General features: G+C 43.0%; 1 protein-coding gene across 1 annotated transcript in view; it reads right to left on the minus strand.

The window, feature by feature from the left end:
• Positions 1-6,012: 6,012 nt before the first annotated feature.
• SEL1L2 (SEL1L2 ERAD E3 ligase adaptor subunit) overlaps positions 6,013-20,270 on the minus strand; it is a 118,340-nt gene continuing 104,082 nt past the window's right edge. The window contains exons 17-18 of the mRNA XM_006758105.1: positions 6,347-6,475; positions 6,013-6,220 (exon numbers count right to left, since the gene is read on the minus strand). Coding sequence (XP_006758168.1) covers positions 6,101-6,220; positions 6,347-6,475 — 249 coding nt within the window. The 3' untranslated portion in view covers positions 6,013-6,100. The remainder of the gene's footprint in view (positions 6,221-6,346; positions 6,476-20,270) is intronic.

Consider the following 20,270-nt stretch of genomic DNA (forward strand, 5'->3'; position numbering starts at 1 on the left):
ATCGATGTTTCTAACTCTCTATCTCTCTCCCTTCCTCTCTGTAAAAAATCAATAAAATATATTTAAAAAAAAATAAAATAAAAAAAAATAAAATAAAATATTAATTTGAAAATAATGGAATGTATATTGAGCCCTGATAAGTTGTTAACAGGTAAGGAAAGAATGTTTCTGGTATCTATGGTGGTTCTAAAATCTATTCACACATTTTTTGACATCGTTCTCTCTAAAAGGTGGAGCCCCAATAAATTCAATAAAAAGGGAAAAAGCAAATAAACTATTTCAAACACAAAAATAAATTAATTAAAAGGCGGAGCTTCCATGCCCTCCTTTTGAGTATGGGTTGAATTTAGTGACACCCTTCCAACAAATGGAATATGGAAATGGAAGTGTGTCACTTCTGTTAATAAGAGGCATTGCTGCCTCCTTGCTCTGTCTGGGGTTGCTCATTGGGAAAGCCAGTTGACATTCTGAGAGGGCACTTGGGCAGCACAGTGGAGTGCACCTGGGGGTGAGGACTGCCACGCTGTGGGATGAGCCATCTTGGACGCAGACCTTCCAACCCCGGTCTGTCAGGTGACTGATCCCTGCTGACACCTTAATGGCAACCTCAGGAGAGACCCTGAGCCAGAACCCCCAGATAAGCCTCCCAAATTTCTGATTCACAGAAACTGAGATAAGAAATGTTTGTATTTAAGCTGCTATGTTTGGAGTAATTTGTTATCAGCAATAGATAACTAATTTGTTCTCTTTGGGAACAATTGGGTGCTTCAAGTATAGAACATAGCTTGCTTATTTGAAATTATGTAAAGCCAACATAACTACTATATTACATTTGTTTTCAGGGAATACTGGCCCTGAGATTCTCTTATCCTGAGGTTTGAGTCCATGGTATCTTAAAATAGAACCTCCCAAGGTATATGTAGTAAGCCTCAAATTTCACTTCCTAGGAATATTAGGATCAATTTTCTGGAAGCCTGATGGGACTTATCCAAAATGAAACCAGAGGATTTGAGAACATTCTGACCTTGAAAACTCAATGAGCTAAGCAACTGCATGGTTTCCTCAGTCACTTCCCTCTGCCTTAGCTTTGGGTAGCCGACCGCTGGTATCAGGATGGACCGTTGGCACTGCACTTGTTACCAGACTCTCAGGTGTGCATGATGCTGTGGAAATGGGCGTTTGGCCCGGCTGGCATGGCTCAGTGGTTGAGTGTCAACCTATTAATCAGGAGGTCACGATTCTCAATCAGGGCACATGCTTGGGTTATAGGCTCAATCCCCAGTGTGGGGCGTGCAGGAGGCAGTCGATCAATGATTCTTATCATTGATGTTTCCATTTCTATATCTCTCTCCCTCTCACTTTCTCTCTGAAATAAAAAAAAAAATTTTTTTAAAGAGGGGCTTTTTAAAAGCCAGAGTTGATCCTGCCTTGCTAGCCCTGGATGGCACAAGACAAAAGTAAAGAGCCTTCACTTTCAAAGTGCAAGTGTAGTCTGTTCAATCTCCAGACACCTCATACAAGAATCTCCCAAGGTATGGTTCCTGGTGTGTCAGAGCCAGCCCTGCAAACAAATAATCGGGAACAGCTCCAATCTAAACTGTGCTTATGTTTAGAGAGTAGGAGATTGGAGAGGAAGTTTCCACAGGATCTGCCAGCGCTTGCCAAAATAAACACTGGAGATAGAGGGCAGCATAGGGATTGGGAGTCAGTGGTCTGGGTGTAGTCCTGGCCCTGCTGGTGCCCAAGGCTAAGTCCGACTCCATCTTTCTAGCCTCGGGGTTTTCATCTAAATTACAGGTTTGGTGCTCAGTCTCAAAGGAGACTACAGGCCTGCCTTCCAAGTCCCTAAGGGGCTTTTTCAAACAAAACGTTCCCACCTTCCCATTTTGGTTAATAATCATGGCCTTAAGGAGGGAGTCCCTGTCACTGAGGGAAGCATGGGACACCCCTCTATTGTGTTATGGTGTGAGCCTTTGGGTCGGATGATCTCGGCAGCGTTCAGTCTGATCCGAGGACTTGGGTCCTGGAACGGAAGGGACAGGGTTCCTTTCCCATCTTTACGTTTTCTCAGACTCCATGTGGATGTTTTGGGGACTTCTTTCCCCTTCAGAGTTCACTTGAATTTCACCTGAGGAGAAGGTTTGAGGTGAACACTGATGAGCCTTGGGTTCCCTAGTCCACAAAAGTGGTACAGCATGCATTACTGCTGTAGGTATATGGGCCTTAGTGAAGGGCTCTAGAACCTAAAATATGCAGCGTGAGCTGCCTTCTACATTTTCCATGAAGATGACATTTTCTCCTAGGAACCAAGCATTTAGCATTTGGTACGCATCCCTGAATTTTGCTGAAAGCTCCCAGTTATTCTTCTGGGTGATGAGAATCTGACTGTTAAGTCCCACCTGAAAAGGAAATGCTCAGGCTTCAGGTGGCTAGAGGACCAAGTGGAGAAATAGGAAAGTCCTTTGGGATCTCTAAACAGGTGGACAGCATCATTTCTCGAGAGGCCAGCTGTGCACTCATTGTTCTCAGAGGCAGCTTGCTTAACCTCTCCTAAGGTGTCATGAGTTGGTAAAGCCCTCCTTTGAAGGCTCAGCGTGTTCTACACCCTTGCCAGGCAGTGTGCCAAGCCTTTGATATGCATTTTTGTCACATCCTCACAGCTCCCTCAAAGGTGGCTAACGGTACCATTATCCCCATTTTTCACGAGGAAACAGGCCTAGAGAGGTAAGTTCTCAAAGGTCACATAAATAAATGGCAGCCAGCAAGTGACTTGAGTCCTGTATGTGACAAAGCCAGTGCAATTAACAAATTTATTACAGTGCCTTCTAGAGGTCAAAGCCTTCTGTGAAGTACCAGTCTTTCCCTCCGGCCACAACCTTTGTGTGTGGGAGCCAGACAGGTGACTCCATCCATGGTCTCACACACACACTCAGCCCTGTGCTTGAATGTGTCCTTGTGCAGCTGCCCGCCCTCCCAAGCCTCTGTCTTTTTCACGCTAAGCTCAGGCATTCTCTAAGTCCAGCTCAAGTTCACTTTGCTTTCTTGTCCCAGACCATCTTGAACTTTTGTTAGTTCCCCCTCCTTTAGCATTTTTTTTTTACATCGTTTCCTGTCCATGAGTTCTTCTTCTTCAGCTAAATGTTCTGCTCTTGGGGATTGGCACTTATGTTGTGAATCTGACGGAGAAGCCTATATTTTATGGCATCTTCCAGACCTAATGACCAGCAAGCTATCAGGAAGCACCTTGCAAGATCTTGAATCAGTCCTGGGAATCATAAGCTCTACACAATGCTAGGCATTGCAGAGACATTGGATAATTTGAACAGTTTCAGGAAAACCTACATTCAGTTACATGATCCACACAGCTGCAAAACTGTTTATGAACTTTGTCAAGGCAGTTCAGTGCAGTGGTCAACAAAATGGACTCTGAACCAGTTGTCCTGGCTGTGTGTTCTTGGGAAAGTTACTTGACCCAGTTTCAACGTCTTCTGTAAAAGAGGGAAGATGATGCAGTATCCTCCCAGGAAGGCAGTTGTAAAGAACAAATGAGTTAATACATTTAGTTAGAACAGTGCCTGGCACATAATAGGCATGATATGTTAGCTGTTATTATTCTGAGGGAATAAATCTTAGGCTTTCAAGAATTAGGTACTGCTATTGTGATGCTAGCTTACCATTTTTCCTATGTAAAAGTTGCTCTTGCTCGCACGAGAAGATTGATTAGTAAACAGATACTGCTTTTAAAAGGAGTAAATCACAAGACCTCAGATAGCTGTTTTACCTCTATGCCAAAAATCCAAATAGCTCTCAAATGTAAGAGATTTGTTCTAATGCTCTTAGGTGAAGATTGAATGCTCCTTTTGTAAAAGGCACTTTATCTTTACCTAGACTTTATTTTCTGATGAATGAAATACAACTTAAGATAACTCATCCTATGCAAATTGACCAAATGGTGGAATGTCCGGTGGCTATGATGCGCACTGACCACCAGGGGGCAGATGCTGAACACAGGAGCTGCCCTCTGTTGGTCAGTGCGCTCCCACAGGGGGAGCACCGCTCAGCCAGAAGCCGAGCTTATCGCTGGCAAGCACAGTGGCGGGAGCCTTTCCAACCTCCGCAGCAGCGCTAAGGAGCAGTGAGCCAAGTGGCAAGGAGCAGTGAGCAGGTGGCTGTAAGGAGCGAGGGGTCCTGGACTGCGAAAGGGATGTCTGACTGCTGGCTTAGGCCTGCTGGGGATAGGGCCTAAGCCGGCCGGTGGACATCCCCCGAGGGGTCCTGGATTGCAAGAGGGGGCAGGCTGGGCTGAGGGACCTCCCCTAGTGCATGAATTTTGTGCACCGGGCCTCTAGTAATATTATAAATATCCAAATGGCCCTTGGCAGAAAAAAGGTTCCTCACCCCTGACTTAATTGCTGCCCTGACAGAGCTCACACTGGGATCACTAGAGACCACAGTGAAGCTGACATTGGGTATTAGAACAGAAGTACTTTGAGACTCCTAGTGAAGGCACTGTGCCAAATAGGGTTCTATGATCCTCAGGTAAATAGGGTGGGGACCCTACCTTCATTTCAATGGTGTTGGGTAACAGGCACTCAACTGTAGTTCAAGGTAGAACATGAGACATGCCATAAAAGAGGTCTGACTGAAGGGCCTTGAGAGTTCAGAAAAGAGAGGTGACATGCAGTCTACGTGGTGGGGTGGGGGTGCCCTTGGGAAAGGCTTCTTTCCTTTTTGCAATTATTCCACCAATTCACTGGGCACTATGAGGTCCCAGCCATGGTGCTAGGTGCTGGGGTGCTAGGATGTAAGGATGAAAGAGCCTCAGCCATTCAGGGGCTTCCTGTTAAATGGAGCAAACAAATAATAATACAGGAGTTCTTCAAATCTAAGTGCTATTCATTTTGAGTGTATCCTAATTTTGGAAATGTTAAAATTTGGAAAGAAATTTTAGAATTAATGAATTAAGGTAGTGTAGAGAACCCAGAGTGCTTCCTGTAGACCTGACACTGTCCTGCGTGCTTACACATAGCAATTCTTAATAAAAAAGCAAATTATATACAGTGACAAGTGGCTTGTACCGAGTAGGCTCTTGGGAAACATGGTGAATAAGTAAGTGAATAAATGAATGAATGAATACTAGAAGGATAAACCTTCTGCCCTTCACCCTTAGACCTTCTGGTGGAAAGAGCTCCTTATCTATGAACTTAGATCTTTACAAATAAATGGTAATTTCAAAACTTTAGCGTTTCAAGGAAACAGCCACTAAGAGAGAGGTCTCAGCAATGCTCTTAAACCACTCATATTTTCAAAGGCCTTGCTCATATTTACTTGGAACAATGAGCTGAGACAGGAAACTTGAGTCACGTTGCCCTTGCTCCTATATTTTAACCAGAGCTGAGATACAAGCCTGACCTTTTGAGATGCGACATGGGCCTTGTGCACTCTCCTTGCCCACCCTACCTTTAGCCCTGGGCTCTTGCTTTGCCTGTCAGGGGAGATAGACATCTGGACCCTTTAGCTTCTATCCCAGGAGGTTGGTCCCATCCAAAGGGAATTCCACCCAATTCCTGGGTGAGGAGTGTGAGTTGGGCCCGAGCACAGATGTCACAGGAGCTTTTGCTCATTGGGTTTTTGATGTGGTTCACAGAATCAACCCCACAAGAGGAAGGTTCTATGTATAATTTTCGTATTTATCAGATCTGACGGGTCTGTATTCCTGCCCTCCCGGACTTGACCTTCTCCCTATCCCAGTGTGTCTGCAGGAGCCAAGACACCCGTTTGTTCTTTTGAAAGGTTGTTAGAATAGCATGAGAATTGGCTTGGCATTGGAGTCTTTACCCCTCAGAACTAGATCACTAAGATGACAAGTTTGTAATGAAGCCGTGGGTGACTAGTCCCCAATACCCCTCAAGTGGTCACCTCAACTAAGCAGGAAGTGAAATAATTTCTCAGAGGACAGGTTCCAAGCTTTGTCCATTTTCCATCACGGCATTTGGGAAATCGCGGCAGAATCTTGAGTTTGACAAGAAAATTCTTTATTTAGTGAGGACACCTTGGGGCGAACTGGCTCCCATGAGCAGGTTTTCCTAGAATCCAGATCCTACCCGTAGCGATTTCTAAGCAAGTAGATCAGCATAGCAACAATGAGGACAATCGCAAATAAATCCCAGTATTGTCCAAGGGTATCATCCAATTTTATCCATTTCCATCTCATTGTAAACTGCTGGGAAAAGACATTTTGTTAGAAAGAAAAAAAATCCAAGCCTCCCACTCTATTCAGGAGAATAGGTCCCTCCATCCCACCACCCAAGACTTGCTCACCGGGACCTATTTGAGACAAACTCACATTAAAAAACAGGATATCTCGGAGCAAATGCATAGTCTCCAGTTTCACGAGAGCAAAGAAGACCGGCATATGAGCGTCGGGACTTGTTTGAGCAGCCATGTCATATAACCTCCTGGCCAAGTGAATGTCCTAGAAATAGAAGAGCCCATCCTCAGTAGTAAACAGCAGCCATTGTGTAAAATATTGTAATTTATCTCAGGTATGCAGCATGGCTCCCCCAAAGATGCTATGTCCTATTCCTTGGAACCTGTGAATATGTTACAAACCTTAAGATAGAGAGATCACGGTCTGTCCAGATAGACTCAATATTATTACGTGAGCTCTGAAGCATAGGGTTTTCTCAGGGTTGAGGGCAGGAGAGAAAGTCGGAGAGCTTAGCAGAAGTCAGAAATTCTACACTTGCGAAGGACTCACGTGGAGGGCCCCAGGGAAGGAATAAGAAGGAATGAAACCAACCAGCAAGGAGATGGGTTCTTAGTCCTGTAAGCACAGGAGACTGACCCCGGCCAACAACCTGAATGAGCCGGGAGGTGGATGCTTCCCCAGAGCCCCAGTAAGGAGCACAGGCTACACAGAGGACCCCGTCAGCTCACCCACACTCCCGACCTACAGAAACTGTGGGATAGTAAATGTGTGTTGCTTTTAGCTACTAAATTTGTGGTAATTTGTTACAGCAACCATAGGAAACTAACACAATCTCCAAACACTTTCTTGGATACCCTTGGACCTGATATTAGGTATGATTGCTTTTTCAAGGGGCAGGAGAACACTAGACACAGTACAGTTCCCTAGAACAAATAACAATACAGATAATAACAAGCAGTTAAAATTCCTAGTTTTCTTCATGTGCTTCTCAGAGCTGACGTTAATAGAATTTGTTTATTCATTTGCCAGTCTCTTCGTCCTGAAGACAAGGACTTGGACTCCTGCTTACCTTTGAATTCCCAGTGCTGTATGTCATGCTGAGTACATAGTAAAACTGGTAATACCAGTAGAATGAATGAATAAATTATTTTGGTTCTCAGGCTAGAATTGGATTCCTCAAGGAACATATTATATATTTAGGACTTTTTTTCTTTTTTTCAACCATTAATTTCTGTGATGGCACGTAAACATTAAAAAAAAAAGTTTTCACCTTCCATGGCTTGTTTTTGTTTGCTTTATTTTTGCTTTGTTTTCTAAAGCAATGTAGTGAAAAGGCTAAGCAGAGTTGCTTTTAAAGATTGAAGTGCCCTGGGACAGTCCCAGAATTGTACTTTGCTGGGTGCCTGTGGATTGTTTTCAAAGGAAGGGGAAGAAGAGAGATTTTTCACAAATTGTGGCCATTCAGTATCTCTTTGTTGTTCTCCATCTCTCAGAACTTCATTACACAGAGTTCAATAGTTATGAATTCTTGTGACCTGTGCTAAACCATTTCTTGGGCATGTCCTCTCTCAGCTATGTTCTGCTGGTCATTTCTTACGTTTTCTCAAAGCTTTGTGGTCCAGTAAATTGATTTGTTGGAGAAAAACGAATACTCTTGCTTAAAATACTTAAAATTCAGAAGATTGTTCTGAGAAAATCTTCCTGGCAATAGAGAAAATGGATGTCATAAAAAAAACCCTTTAATTTGTGTCTCTAATCCCAACAAATCCAATGGGTATTCATTTGAAAGTGCCCTGCAGATTAGAATGGCATGCCACCTGCCCCACAGATGAAAGGCATATTGACTTGAATTCTTCAGGGGAAGGCAGCCTTTGTCAATATCTCAGGCAGTCATTCTTATTTGAGGCAAGCAATAGTTATTAATTTGTTTCTTGAGGCACAATCATCACAATTCAGTCACTAGGTTTATACTAAAAATAGTGAGAAGTACCTTTAATGCCCAGGCAGCCTCACAATTTATAATGGGGTTGGAGTAGGATAGAAAAGTCTTTAAAATTCCCAAAGAAAGAAATTTCTGAATGCTTGTGGCTAACCAGGGTAACCCATATAAAAGAAATTTTATTATTAGACTCTAGAAAAGACTTTCTATTCTTTAGTCTATTTAATGAAAAATCCAAATAGCTCAACTAAAAAATTTCTTCTGAATAGTATTTTGATGATGACTAGAGTTCATCAAATAAGTCCATTGCTCTCCTATCCCACTTACACTTAAACTTTCTGTGGTACATTTGAGTTTATTTCACTTTAACTTCAGTGATTTAACAGATTCTGTAAAGCAATCACAGATTCTTTTTGAATCAACTTTTTCTAACTAAAATGTCGGGGGTGCCAATGTTCACATGTTCAATTAGCTTCTTATAATTCGAAGACACAGAATTCTTCAGCAATAAAGGATCTGGTTTATGAAAAGTATTCACTTACATGATGAAGGCGCCCCAAAGTGCAACAGCATGGGTGAACCTGGAGATTATTATGCTAGTGAAATAAGCCAGTTAGAGAAAGACAAATATCACATGATCTCATTCATATGTAGAATCTAATGAATGAAATAAACTGATAAACAAAATGGGTCCAGAGGCATGGATGCATGGAGCAGAATGACAGATCTCAGTGAGGAAGAGGGTGGAGAGCACGGGAAGGGATTAACCAAAGAACATATATGCATGTATGCATTACCCATGGATACAGATAACAGTGTCGGGAAGGCCTGGGGTTGGGGCTGGATGGAGGGGGGAAATGGAGAAACATCTGTAATATTGTCAACAATAAATTTTTTTTTATATTGGAACAGGTAATTTTTGAATAATTTATTCTTTTCCTATAAATATAGTATATGCTAAATTAAAGAAACTTTGAAAATATAGAAGTGAGCAAGTTTTAAAAATCACCCACAATTTCACTGTACAGAGGTAAGTTCTGATAATATTTTATATAGCTCCCTCCAGCATTCCAGCATTTATATCTATACTAGAGGCCCAGTGCACAAATGGGGCAGGCTGGGGGCAGGAGCTTCAGGAGGTTGGCTGGTCAGCCCCACCCCCTAGGGGGGCCATCGGGGGAGGGGCCAGCTGGGGGCAGGGGCTGCGAGAGGTCTACCAGCTGGCCCCACCCCCCTGATCCGGCCAGTTCACTGGCTGCAGTGGGCATCATAGTTTGGCCAGCCCGGCCCCAGTTGGGGAAGATTGGGGCTGGGCCTGTTGGGAGGAGGATATGGTGGGAGGTTGGCCAGCCGCTTGCCCTGATCAGGCTTGATCAGGGCCAGGCCAGCTGGGGATAGTGACTGGTTATTTTGGTCGTTACAGTGTTCCAGTCACTGGCTTTTTATATATATAGATTTCTATAAATAAAGATATTCTTATACATATAATTTTAATTTAGGAATTTTTCACTTTGGGTAATACTATGTTTTATACTTTCAATATATTTCAATACATTTCAAGCAATTATACCATGTCCTAAGATATTCCTTTAATCTATAACATTTATTTTTAATGGTTGCATAGTGTTTCATAACAAGGGCTAATAATTAAATACTTATGCTATATGCCAGTCATCACTGTCATTTAGTTAAATATCATGACAATTCTATAGGGCAGATGATATTATAACTCCATTTAAAGATGAAGAAACTTAGGCACAGAGACCCAAATTCATGTGACTTGTAAGTGGCAAAGCTGAGATTCAAATCCAGACAGTGCTTCTAGCCTGCTCACTTAATTGAGGCCACAGAATACCTGATGGAACCACACACTATCACACGATAGTTCAAGTAACAGGGTTTCTATTGGGGAGCATTTTGGTTGTTTGTAGGTGTTTTTTTTTCTGTGATAAAGTTTTACACACATAATTTCCCCCCACATTTCTAATTATTTCATTAGGAAACATATTTATTTCAAGAAAGGCTGTGATCATATTTATAAGGTATATATTCTATCCTGTCATATTCATGAGAGGATCATTTTAAATTTCTAACTTTAACTTGTTCTTTCAAGAACATAACTCTATTCTGGTATTTAAGACTACAGGTCTAACTCTCCATAGGTGGTCAGACCAGACAAGTGAGAAATATAAATGCTTTGTGCCATAATTACTTTTATTTTTGACAGGACTATTTATAATTTAGTCAGTACATACAGTTTTTGTTTTCCCTGAAGGATCCCCAAAAATGTGTTATGTACTTGGTTGCAATATTGTGATTTATAAGAAATATGTATTTGTTCACTCAGATAACCAAATATATATACTCTTCTGTATATTTTTGTCTTCAGCTACAGATCCTGCTTCACAGCTTCCAAAGCCCTTGGAATTTCCTAAGTGTTTGGATCAGTGATTTTCAGCCTGTTTGCCCTGGCACATTGTGTCCTGCTATAATTTTTAAAACATGCAATACCTGACTATTTAGTCAGTGGCACTGACCTCTTTCCCCTTACCAGCAGTTCTCAACCCGTGGGTCGCGACCCCTTTGGGGGTCAAACGACCCTTTCACAGAGGCCGCCTAAGACCATCGGAAAACATATATAATTACATATTGTTTTTGTGATTAATCACTATGCTTTAAGTATGTTCAATTTGTAATAATGAAATTGGGGGTCAACACAACATAAGGAACTGTATTAAAGGGTCGTGGCATTAGGAAGGTTGAGAACCACTGCCTTAGATTGTCAAATAAAAAAAATGACAACAGCTAACACAACAATAGCCATCTGGTGTGAATGAATCAAAATTATTCCTATTTTTTGTCAGATTGGCAAAACATATATATTTTTTGGTGTGCCACAGAATTTTAGTAATTGGCTTATGTGTGCCAGGAGAAGAAAAAAGTTGAAAATAGCTGGTTTAGAGTGAGAAAGGTGTCTTTTGAATGAGCTGACCTTTGGAAGCATCTATGAATGGGGCTGGTTGCCAGGAGAACCAACCATGCTATTAGTGGGTTGGAACTTTAGTTCCACCCCAGACCTCTGGAGTGGCTGGAGGTTGAATTAATGGCCATGCCTGTGAAAGGAAGCCTAGGTAAAACCCAAAAAGGTTCAGAGAGCTCCAGTTGGTACACCCTGGAGGTGCTGGGAGAGTGATGCCCTGGAGAAGGCGTGGAAGCTCTGCATCCCTTCCCACACACCTTGCCCTGTGCTTCTCTTCTACCTGCCTGTTTCTGAGTTACATCCTTTTATAATAAACCAGTGATCTAGTCAGCAAAACGTTTCTCTGATTTGATGCTCTAGCAAATTACTCAAACCTGACATTTCGTGGGAACATCTGACTTATAGTCAGTGGGTCAGAAGCACAGGCAACAGCCTGGGCTTGGGACTGGCATCTGAAACTGAGGCTGTGGGGCAATCTTTAACCTGTGGAATCTGATATTTTCTCTGGGTAGATAGTGTCAAAATTAAGTTGAATTCTTGGACACCCTGATGGTGTCAGAATTATTTGTTGGTATAGAACCCCAAACCAATGTTGGAAATTGGGTCTCAGAGCAGCCTAAAGATAAGTCTAACTATGTAAATTTGAAATTCATCACCAAAGGATAATCTTCCCCGCCCCCCTATCCCCCCCACACACACCTGTTGTTTTAAAATTTAGGATAGAGTTCCTAGTCATTATCTTAAAATATACACATGATTTCTTTCTTTTAAAAAGACTGGTCATTTGTTTCTTATGCTCCATGTTACAAAAACATTTCAGAACTGGGCCTGACAGTATTGATTCCTCCACCTGAATCAATTTTTCCGCCTTTAATGCACTTATGGCACTTGACTTGTGTGACCATGTACTGGTGCCATTTTAGGCTTTCACTATAGCTAGGCACATGTCTCTTCTGTAGTATACTGAGATTTCCTTGAAGGCTCTCTTGTTCCTCTCGTACCTTCAGAACCAAACACAGTGCTTCCTGATATAAAACAATTACTGGATAAATATCTGAGGAATAAATAAAGAAAAAAAAGCGAGGCAGAGGAAGGTAGGTATCTTTTAAATTCAAGGTTTCATTGAAGGGCTCATGAGGGGATGATATTGGAACTATTCTTTGAAAAACTTCATGGTCTTCAATGGGAAAAACTGTGAGAGATAATTCCAGCAAATGAAGTGATGTGACCAAAGGTCAGGAGGGTTCAAGGTCTTTTGTGGGGGAAGGAAAAGTAGTCTAGAAGGTATATAGAGAAATAGTGGCATATCAAGCCATTATGATCAAGGTAGGGTAGGTCAGGGTAAGAAGTCTGGACTTCATTAGGCAATAGAAAGTCAATAACATTTATTTTTCTATTTGCTTGCTTATATTTTTCGTGTGTGTGTGTATGTGTGTGTGTATGTGCATGTTGGGGGGGGGGGGGGCAGAAAGGTGGAGAAATAATGCTACCAAAATTATTTTTTATCAAGAATAACCTGATAGTATTTTGTTATATGGATTATGTATGGATTAACTTAAGTAATGCTTATATCTGTAACAAATAACCCCCAAATAGCAGCGGCTTAACATATTTAGCATTCTAAGCGGGTGCTCCTGTTCGGTGGGGAATTTCCTTCTTGTGATCATGGAGGAACCCAAGCTCCTTCTACCACATGGTTCCTACTGTCCCTAAAGCCTCTGGGTCTCTGTGTTCAGCCAGTGGAAGGGGAAGGAGACTAGGGAGAAGCTCCATCTACTTCTCAGCCTCCTTAGACCAGAAGCGACACCTTCACCTTCACTCCCATTCCTTTGGATGTGACGGGAGCCTGGAGATGCAGCCTCTGACCAGGAGACACACAGCAGCAGCAAGACCTCCCTGTGGATGGGCATTACAGGGAACTGGTGGACAGACCTATCTCTGCCACAGACTCAAAGGAAAATGCTAGAATGGGAGACTCCTGAGGAGCCTTTACAGAAGCCTATGTGAGTAGAAATTCCAGCCTGAACCAGGGTATGGGCAGAAGGAATGGGCAGGAGGGGATGGGCACCAGGTTTTGTCCCAGATTAAATTTCGGACGTAATTCTGAATCAAGTATAAATTGAGAAAGAGTTTCATAACAACTTGTGAGGTGAATATAGAATTATATATAGAATGTGAATTTCTAAATTTAGAATTGGGAGGTCATCTCCCAACTTCTCCCAGGTAGTTATTTTTTGTTCTCAGAACAATGGTGCAGTCAGCTCTGGGCCACAGTTTAAGGAAAAAACTTACTGAGCTTAATCAGAAGTAAAGAAATTGAGGAGTGAGATGCTTCTCGGTGAGGCTATTAGGATAACTCTCCTACGCCACCCTAATACCGATGTTCTTTCCTAAAAATAGATGAGAACCATTTTTACACTGATTTTCTTAGAGTTGATTTACATCTCACTTTTCTCCTAGTGGGCTTAAATACAGAGTTTACGAAACCTGATTCTATACTACACCCTTTTTGATTCTCAGAGAAAGCCTAGTAATAATATTATACTCACCTTTCCCACGGGTTTGCACAAGGATTAACTAATAAAGAGGATTTCGAAGTGCCTTGCTGAACAAATGTGCAATCACTAGATGATTTAAATGCTGTGAAAACCTGTTCTAATTGTTGTTTTGCTTTCATTAACCATCCCTGGAACAAGCTCTGGGCTTTTAATTATCAGCATACTCATTTTGAGGATTAGAAAAGGTGGGATCTCCTTGTTAACTTGACTGTGAGATAACAAGATTAATAAACCTGGCACCTGAGTACAGTACTTGGTTATTATTTTCTAATTGCTAAGCAGAGGGAATTAATAAAGACAAGGAGCAATGGCCCTCATTAACTAAATCTAAAATTTCCATCTCCAGGCCTGAGGTTGAGCACACCTGTGCATGTGTGCGCGCGTGTGTGTGTGTGTGTGTGTGTGTGTGTGTGTGTTTACGTGTAGAGACTTTCTGTAGAAAAATGTCTGTGAATGAGAGAGACTGATCAAAGTGCCCTGTGATAAAACAGGAACCCTGACAGGAAAAGAACAGAAACTCAGAGAGAAACTTTAATTTTTTCTAAATGTATGAAATGTATGTTTCGACAATTGTTATTTAACATTGTGAAGCAAGTGCCTAGGGGAGCCATCAGCAGTGACTCCAAGGAGGAAAATCCTCTGATACAGCTCGAGGTGGGGTGGGGGTAGGAGAGTTAATTTGAATTTAATCTATGGGGTGGGGGTCACTTTTATCTTTTATACAAACTACATTCCTCTCACCATGATGGTTGTTTTCCATGGGGAATGATGACGTAAAGCTTCAATCTTTCTGAAGCTGCCTGGGGCAGGACAGGTATCACTATTCTGTTTTGCAGATGTGGTGAGAGAGGGGAACTGGAGTGGCTCAATAACAGGCAAAGAATCACCTAATACAGCTACACAATCCAATCCCTATGCCTCTCATTTCCCATAAACTAGTGGTCGGCAAACTCATTAGTCAACAGAGCCAAATACAGTGGGGCCTTGACTTACGGGTTTAATTCGTTCCGAGACCGAGATCATTAAGGAGCTCGTTAACTCAAATTACTCTATCAACTCAATGCAAAAAATCTGCCGAGAGACAGCTGGTATCTCAAAAAACTTGTTAGTCAGGACACTCGTAAGTCAAGGCCCCACTGTATCAACAGTACAATGATTGAAATTTTTTTTATAGTCAAATTTTTTAAACTTAAATTATATAGGTAGGTACATTGTTATTAACTTAATTAGGGTACTCCTAAACTGGCCTTTGCTAAAATCGTCCTCAATCTGATTGAGGTACGTTCGCTGAGGTCGACCCCTTCCAACTCTCCCATCCACACTCGTCTTGTATACTTGTTTCATCTGTCTCCTTTCGTTCATCCTCTCTATATGTCCAAACCATCTCAACATACCTTTCTCAATCCTCGACACTACATCTTCTTTCACTCCACAATGTTCCCTAAAATTAACTTAATAAACTTTACTTAAAGTTTTAAGTGCCCTGTGATAAAACAGGAACTCTGACAGGAAAAGAACAGAAAGTCAGAGAAAACTATAGGTATGTTGAATAAAACTTGATATCATACTTAATGATACTATTTATTGATAAAATTAAATTCCTTACAATTTCCATAAAATTAAATCATGACAATGACTGACAAACACTAATGTGAACAATGGCCTTGCATCTCCTTGGAAAGTTTGGGTAAGTCAGGTTTGTATGTTGTTTTATACTTTAGGCATGATTTGTGGATGTGACTAGCACTAACGACTGCACAATGAGACTGCTGATTGGCTCACTCAACTCCTGCATGAATCGCGTGCCGCCCCAGCGCTGGGTATCCCGCGGCCCGCCTGCATCACTTCTCCTGTTGCTGACCGACCAACACTCCCCCCACCCCCACTTCTTCTAACGCCACTTCTTCAAAATAGACTCGCCCAGGCTGAAAACCGACTTCTGAGCATGGGACATGAAGTTTCAATCGCACTGTACGTGCGCGCCCGCATGTGGTATTTTGTGGAAGAGCCACACTCAAGGGGCCAAAGAGCCGCATGTAGCTCGAGCCACGGTTTGCCGACCACTGCCATAAACACAGGAAGCTTGCAGTTTCTAGAAATGGGGAAGACAGACTGGATTTGGGGTCTGTCCAAATATTCTTTTTACTTCTTAGGGTGCAAGGGCTGATGAAAAGTGATCAGCCAGCCTGGCCAGTGTTCTCAGTGGTTAAACCACTGGCCCATGCACTGAAGGGTGGCTGGTTTGATTTCCTGTCAAGGGCACATACCTGAGTTGCAGGTACAATCCAGGGCCCCAGTTGGGGCACATGCGAGAGGCAACCTATTAATGTGTCTCGCTCACATCAATGTTTCTCTCTCCCCCACCCACTCTTCCCTCTGTCTCTCTCCCCGACCCTCCCTTCCACTCTCTCTGCAAAGCAGTGGAAAACATATCCTCGGGTGAGGATGAACAACAAGAAAAAGTGATCTGCCCAAAGGCCACAGGGCAGCACAGAAAGGCAGGGATCTCACTGCTGGATTGTTAGGCCCTGACCAAGGTACTTTGGTTGCAGTGTGGACCATTAGCCGATGTCACATAGGAATTTCCCTACCTCTAATTCTCAATTACTGGCACAACTGGAAGAAAAAAGAGAGCATTAAAAACAAACAAAAAAAGCACAGAAAAGCTGATAACCTTTCATTATTTGGATCTGGAAATGCAGCCCAGAATATAAACACTGAAGTGAAATATATCCTTGAATGTTAAGGATGACACAATGCGAGGCACAGTCTTTCCGCAAAACACAAGGAGTCAGGCAGTCCTGGGTTCAAATTCTGACACTACTACTAATCTCTCTGTACTTCAGTTTTTTAAATATATTTTTATTGATTTAAGAGAGTAAGGAAGAGGGAGAGGGAAAAGGAGAGATAGAAACATCAATGATGAGAGAGAATCATTGATCAGCTACCTCCTGCATGCCCCACACTGGGGATCAAGCCCACAATTGGGGCATATGGCCTGACTGGGAATCGAACCGTGACTTCCTGGTTCATTGGTTGATGCTCAACCACTGAGACTCATTAGTCAACAGAGCCAAATATCAACAGTACAACGATTGAAATTTCTTTTGAGAGCCAAATTTTTTAAACTTAAACTATATAGGTAGGTACATTGTTAACTTAATTAGGGTACTCCTAGGGCTTAGGAAGAGCTCCACTCAAGGGGCCAAAGAGCCGCATGTGGCTCGCGACCTGCAGTTTGCCAACCATGGGTCTAAGGGATTTACCCAATATTTCCTTGTTTTGTTAGCTCTTTTTCTTAATGAATATGCCTCACCTCCTCAAGTCACATGTAATCTTTGAAGGATGAAGATCTATTATCTTGGGCCTCTCTAGAGTGCTGAGCACTATGTCATATGCACAGAGGGTGTTTTAGAAGACATTTCTGGATTAATGTCACTTCAGTGTCCACCTCTAAGCTAATTGCCACTTTCTCCGTGTTACTAAGAGCTTAAGAGTCAATTGAAAAGGTCACTAGGTAGAAGGGAGTTGGAGCAAGGTCCACCAGTATTTCTTGAAAGAAGCATAAATTTATAAATCAAATTGACCAAGTCTAGATTTAGTCTACTCCTTAGTATTGTATTTGGGCATAAATGTAGGAAATTACTTCTACCTCAGAGGATTCTTAATAGGGTAAGTAATATGTGTTGGTACATGGGATGAATTTAGCAAATGTTAAGTCTTTTCCTTCCTTTCTCTACATTTTGATGAAATGCAAAACATTTCTAAATTGCCCCATCCCACAGAGCCAACATTACCAGGTTTGGATTATTACCAATTCAATTACCTTTGTGGTACCTAAACCGTGTTCATACATGTAGGCCAGATTGAACATGGCTTGTGCACTCTGGTATTTATGGGCTGCAATGCTGTAATGTGTGGCTGCTGTTTGATAGTCCTTCTTAGTCCCATAGCCATAGTAATGGTAATCTCCAATTTTCACTCTGGCGAATGCATTGCCTGGTAGAAATATTAGAAAAAAAACCATAAATGATTCATGTTCAGTTCCCAAAAACTCAACCTATCCTATATAATAAAAGAGAAACATGCAAATTAGCTATCTATCTGCTACACTCAAGCCATGCCCATAAGCCACACCTACCAGCCAATCAGAGTGACTATGAAAATTAACCCAACAAAGATGGTGGTTAATTTGCATACGCAGGTGTCAGGCACCCAGAAGGTGATGACGGCTGCAGCCGCGGGCTCTTAGGACCTTTGCAGGCCTGGGAGACAAGGCCGTAACTACACCTGCGGGCTCCCAGGACCTTCACCAGCCCCAGGAGGCAAGGCCGTAGCCACGCCCACGGGCTCCCAGGACCTTTGCTGATCCAGGAGGCGAGGCTGCCCGCACCTAGCCATGCCTGCGGTCTCCTAGGACCTTCGCAGGCTGGGGAAGTGAGGCCGTAGCCACACCTGGGGGCTCCTAGAATCTTCTCTGGCCCTGGGAGGAGAGGCTGTTGCCACACCTGTGGGCTCCTGGGACCTTGCCGGTAGAAAGCAGGAGGTTTGGCGGACTTGGCAGAGCAAGAGAACACTGGACATAGAGCAGAGCGAGAGAGAGGGCAATCTGGGAAATGTATATCATTTGGACAGACTTTCCCTTTGCTACAACATCAAGTAAATTCCCCATCGGATGGTTTTTCATCAGAGAAATTTAGTAATAGGCAAAATTCACATCAAACAGTCATTCTACCACAACTATGTTCGAGAATTGCATCCTCATGTACTCCATTTTCGCTGAGAAGGCAGTTCCCACCGGTATTGGTAGTACTTGTTGATGACTGCTCTCTAGACATAGTCTGTCATCACCACCGCCTTCTTTCAACTTCAAAGGCACATCAGTCTTTAGACATTTTTTGTGTATAACACCAGTGTTTTTCGGCATCAGAGTGACGTTTTTCCAGTAGCTGGTGGTCAGATACATTCTGTCGTAGGCGCCGCCTTCTTTTAAGATCAGACACACGCTGCTCTGAAGACATTTTCTGTCGATAACGCCGGCATCTTTAGGCTGCAGAGCTACGCTGTATCAACAGTTGTTCTTTAGACATAGTCCCACCGCTCTGCTGTCACAGTCTGAGATGCAGGTGAATGAGAGCCTTGGCTGTCAGGCTGCTGAGAGCTGTCTGACCAATGGCTGATTCTGGCTGATTCTGTGGGGGTGGGACTTCCTCTTCCCTGCTGTCAGTTTCCACAGCTGTGATGAGGAAGCTGGTGTGACAGAGGGAGCTGTGCCCTCCAAGCTGCCCTCTCTCTTGCTCTGCTCTATGTCCAGCAGTCTTCTGCTCTGTCAAGTCGTCCAAACCTCCCGCTCTCCACTGGCAAGGTCCCAGGAGCCCGTGGGCATGGCTAGGCATGGGCGGCCTCGCCTCCCGAACTGGCAAAGGTCCTGGGAGCCCATGGGTGTGGCTATGGCCTTGCCTCCTGGGCCTGTGAAGGTCCTAGAAGCCCATGGCTGTGGCCGCCGTCGCCTCCTGGGGCGCCTGACACCTGTGTATGCAAATTAACTACCATCTTTGTTGGGTTAATTTGCATAGTCACGCTGATTGGCTTGTGGGCGTGGCTTGAGCATAGCAGAGGGTTGGCTAATTTGCATGTTTCTCTTTTATTATATAGGACTAGTGGCCCGGTACACGAAATTTCGCACAATAGGCCTTCCTTCCCCTGGCTTCTGGCACCAGTTTTCCTCTGGCCCCCAGGACCCAGGCCTTTGGTCCGGCTGCAGCTGTAGCGAGGCTTGGCTTCTCCGCTGCGGCTGCAGTGGAGAAGCTAAGCCTCTTCAGTCTTCAGTCTTCAGTCTGCACCTGCGTATGCAAACTAACTGCTATCTTTGTTGGGTTAATTTGCATAGTCACTCTGAAAGGCTGGTGGGCATAGCGGAGTGACACCAATTTGCATGTTTCTCTTTTATTCGTGTAGATTGGATTTGGGAATAATGAGATGGGGGAAGAAAATTTTAACGTTTGCTTTGTTATTTACAGTTTGGGAGATGGCATAAAACCACAGATTAGGTATGCTAGAGCTGGAGCCCTAAACATAATTTCAAAGTGAGAGATTATTCAATAAACCTGATTTGAGTAACAGCTGATGCTGAGAAAACAAGATAAAAGTGTATAGTGCCTGCCCTTAGAGAGTTCCCAGTTTAAGAAGTGGACAGTAATTACAATGTGGCATTTTGAATTCCATTTTAGAGACTTCCCAGAGAAGGTGACACCAGGCCTGTTTTAGAAAGTTGTGGGAATTAGTCTTAACAAACTGGGAGAAGGCAAAGGGAGTTGGGAGAATGTTCCATGCAGAGGGAACATTTGCTAAGGTTATAAGTAGAAGACAGAGAAGAAGGGAATGAGTGTTCTATAATATAGAATCTATATGATTCAGTGTGCACCATGTGAGGGTAGGCAAGACTCAAATCATGAAGGGTCCCTGCATGGCATCTTAAAAAGTTTGGATTTTGCCCTAGTCGGTTTGGCTCAGTGGATAGAGCATCAGCGTGCAGACCAAAGGGTCACAGGTTTGATTCTGGTCAAGAGTATGTACCACGGT

This window comes from Myotis davidii, unplaced genomic scaffold (assembly GCF_000327345.1).
Source record: "Myotis davidii unplaced genomic scaffold, ASM32734v1 scaffold32, whole genome shotgun sequence".
Lineage (NCBI taxonomy): Eukaryota > Metazoa > Chordata > Mammalia > Chiroptera > Vespertilionidae > Myotis > Myotis davidii.